Below are 4,250 nucleotides of genomic sequence, written 5' to 3' on the forward strand. Positions count from 1 at the left end.
GTTATTATCATTCTGTACTTTTAAAAATTTTGTTGGAAACTTGCAGTAAATTTAAGTAATTTTCCCAAGATGGTTAAGGGCAGTGGTAAAGAAAAACTCAATCAAACAAAGAAAAAAAATTGATCTCTCCTCACTCCCAATGAATGGTACTTAATGAATAAGTACTTCATCATACCAAGATGAGTACTGTAACAGAATTCAGTCAGAAAAAAAAAATCAATGATTTTAGGGGGATGGAATTAAATATAAGGCATTGGGTAACCAGCTACTAAAGAACACAGCAAGTTAAGGGAGGCATTGTGCTAGTAACTGGTTAAGAACCACAAAATACTAATTGCAAGAAGGTGATTTCATTCATGGAGCTGAAGAGCAAAGGGAAGAAGTAGGGTCCCTTGAATCTGGAGAACTGTAGGGCTGGGGCCCCATGAATCTCAAAAATGAGACTCAAAACTCTCACAGCAGGTACCGCTAAGCTGGTGCGGAGGATCTGAGACGTTGGTAGAGCGATCAAAGACCTGGGGCTCAGACCCAGACAGCTATGCTGGTATCTGTTAGACTGACAATGAGGTTGGTCTGGATTGAATTGTTTTTTAAAAAGGATATTGAAACTAAGTATAACTGCCAGTGTCAAATTTGTTATTAAGATTGACATACAGGAAGCAGATCTCCCAGATTTCCAAATCCCCTTGCATTCACCCTACTGCAGATCTCTGTAGAAAGAGGGCTGATACAGCAGCAGTGTGGTTCCTATAATGCAGAGCACAAAATGGGAAGGGGCTCTGACACTGAAAAGCAGTAACTTAAAAACTGGTACACCACCCAGGTACCATGCCTTTTTCTAGAAAATATAAAGAAATACATTTCAGGAAAAATAAAATTTCTAATTGTTTAAAATAAAGAAGAATAAGTAGAAACATGATAGGAGTTAACTTTTTTTAATGCATATCTATTCAGATACATTTTTGGGTACTAGTTGTTTTTATTTCCCATGTTGAGTCTGAGTCTTTTGCTTGGGTTTTTCAGGTTGAGGCTGAACTTCTTCCTTTTTTTTCTTAGGTTTTTTCCTCATACAGAGAAATAGAAGACAGCATAATAGAATTAACAACAAAATAAGACATGGTAGGGCCAGGTAAATCTTCTTTATCCTCTTTCTCTTAGGGGGTGGGCCACTGTCAACACTACCTCCATTGCCTTGTTTTAGGCAGTTGGGAGGGTCCCACTTATAGTTGCAATGGCAGTGATGTTTATTGTTGCAGATCCCCCTCATGTTACAGAACTTAGGTGAACAATTACTATCCAAGCGAGAGAGATGGACACACTTCCTTCCGATGCAGACATGTTCTGGGCCACACTCTGTGCCGTCTTTCACTTCACCAATATCAGGCATGGTCATCCCCATGTGGTAGTCTGTACCCCAGCAGGTGGCATTGTTGAAGCGAGTCCCATGCACAGTAGAATGCTCTGTCAGAAGGGGAATTTCTGCCACATTATCGCACTGAATTCTCCCACACAAGCTGTCCACCATACTGCATTTTAGATATGTAGGGCCTTCGACTCCACAGTTACCAAAGCGGTCACCTTGAGTGTTTACTTGTTTGTAGCAACTGTCATTTGCATTTTTTGCCTTTTGGCCGAAAATCTGCCTACACTGTGCATTGCGGTCATTACACCTCTTTTCATAGCAGTAGGCGTTGTCATTACAGGGAATTCCATCCTCCACATATACATCGTCTGGGCACATATGGGATGATCCATTGCACCACTCAGGTAGATCACATTCATTGACCTCCTTTCTACACATTTCTCCTGATGGTAAGAACTTGCAGTCCTTGCAACAAAGCCCAAAAGCACAAGTAGACCCAAAACTCAGACTGCAGTTTGTCAGACAACAGGCATCTTTTGAACAATGCTGAAAAGATCCACAGTCACACTCTTCTCCTTCTTCAACCACACCATTTCCACAGCGCTTCCTTGAAAACATGTCCTTTGTGTATACAGTGTACTGCAGACATTTTGCCTGCTGTACAGAATATCCCCAAAAATAAGAATAACTACAGTTGCTAAATTGAGCTATTGGTGGGTTGTCATAACGCATTATACATCTATAAGAACCTGCAGAACACACACACACGATACATTGTCATGAAACATACCCAAATTATGACCTATATGATGAGCTACTGCAATTCCAATAATGGCCAAGGTTTTGTCTGCAAAAGTAACAACTGCACAACTAAAGTGTGACCTACACATTCCTGCAACATAGCCTAAACCACTTAATCCTCTCAAGGTCTTATTTATAAAAAGATGTACAGTATCATGTGCCATGCGGGCATCGATGGTATTCGCCTTCCAATGGCAGAAATCTCTCAGAGACCTCCTTACAGCATCCACTTCAACCTGGTTTCTTTCAGTCCAGATCTCCATACCAAACAAGAGCACCTTCATACCCATTACCTGATAAATGGAATCCACAATATTTACAATAAGAAATACATCCTCCTGCAACTTCGAGACATTCCTTTTAAAATGATTATATAGAGTATTGTCCACCACCAGTGCAATTTCAACAAAGAATGAATGGATCCACCAGCCATCATGATGACTTTGTTTCAGAATAGAATCACCAATCTCTTGAAACTCAAATTGGTGTACAGTTTCCTCTTGCGTAAAACCAGATTTCATGTTTGGGCATTGGGTCTCCTCACTGTCCATTTTATATACCAGGTGTTCAAATTTGGTAGAGAAAATCATGGGCTTAATTTCATAAACAACATCATTTATCTGTAATAATCCTCGAAAGCCACCAGAACAGGTACTGAGGGCAACCAGGGATTCTGGGTCCCCCTCCACATAACCATGGTAGTAGCAGTCATTCTGGACAAAAGGCTGGTCCTTCAGGAGAGCACCCTGGTCTGAGTAGGTGAACACTGGGAGGTGTCTGGGCAGCAAATGCTTCTTGATATTCATATGGAGAACGTGTCTCTGGCCCCCAAAATGCAGGCTGTAAGAGAGCCGGCCTGGAGGCTTCATGCTTCTGCCAGTGTGTGTTACCTTCAAGGGAATCACCACTTCTGGAGGACTGTGATATTGGGGGTGCTCAGCCCAGGTGTGTCCTGAAAAAGACAGCAACACCCCAAGCCAGTATAGCAAGAGTATGATCCTCATGTACAACAGGGCTTTAATCACAGTCATTATGAAGCTACCATTATTGGTCCAGAGAAGAAGGCAGGCAGGGTTGGGAGTCACAGATGGTCTGGCTCCTTATTCTGAGCTGCTTAGTGTTCAGAGCTTATCATTAAGTATCTGTCTTCTGGCAGAGTTGAACCATTAGAGCATAAGCCCTATAAGTAAAACAAAATATAACATATGGATGGGGGTGATTAGAAAAGGGCCTAATAGGGAGAAATAGAAAGTCATACAACAAAAGTGATTAGTGTTTTGATCAAGGGATGACTCTAGAAACTGCACAGAATTTGCTTTTAAATATTGATAAGGCACGGGCTTCCCTGGTGGCGCAGTGGTTGGGAGTCTGCCTGCCACTGCAGGGGACGCGGGTTCGTGCCCCGGTCCGGGAGGATCCCACATGCTGCAGAGTGGCTGGGCCCGTGAGCCATGTGCGTCCGGAGCCTGTGCTCCGCGGCGGGAGAGGCCACAGCAGTGAGAGGCCCGCGTACCGCAAAACAAAACAAAACAAAACAAAAAAGAATAGTGTGGTAGGCATGCGACTTCTTGATTTTCTATAATTGCACTGATATCTCGAGGGCTTTTTCTCCCTCATGTCAGAGAGATAATTGTAGGCAACTCAAATTACACTCAGCTACTTCAGTGTTTTCTCTCATCTCAAATTTCCACTCAGGGGACTCAATATTTTGCCCCCTTCCTTTTCTCTGGAACTTTCTCCCAATTCTAAGCGGCTTGTAGATGGCTCAGCACAGTGAGGAGGGAACAAAGGCTTGGTTCTGTGAATGTGTTTTGTGCACTGCTGGTTCCTGGTTCTTATGCTCCTCATTCTCAGCCAGAGACCCTCTTAATATCACCTGACGTAACCCACCAACCCCCGTCTGGCCACTAGTTTTATGATCCGATGTGCTTTCTTTTCTAGATTCTTCTTCAAACCATATAGTATCTAACTGTGAGGTTGCACCAAGGCCATCTGCTTAAGCCGAGGGGATTTGTGGGGACTTTCAGTTTTCCTGGACTGTCAGTTATGAATGGACCGTAGGCCTTACCTATTCTTTTTGTTTGTT

At 42.8% G+C, this 4,250-nt stretch overlaps 1 protein-coding gene across 1 annotated transcript; it reads right to left on the reverse strand.

Annotated features, from left to right (window-relative positions):
* Nucleotides 1–979: 979 nt before the first annotated feature.
* ADAM29 (ADAM metallopeptidase domain 29) lies at nucleotides 980–3,195 on the reverse strand (the record flags this gene model as incomplete). Its single annotated transcript, XM_081237947.1, is given in 2 exon segments — nucleotides 980–2,137; nucleotides 2,140–3,195. Coding segments are annotated over 2 exon segments (2,214 nt in total).
* Nucleotides 3,196–4,250: the final 1,055 nt, after the last annotated feature.

Source organism: Mesoplodon bidens, assembly GCF_964165515.1.
Source record: "Mesoplodon bidens genome assembly, chromosome: 6".
Lineage (NCBI taxonomy): Eukaryota > Metazoa > Chordata > Mammalia > Artiodactyla > Ziphiidae > Mesoplodon > Mesoplodon bidens.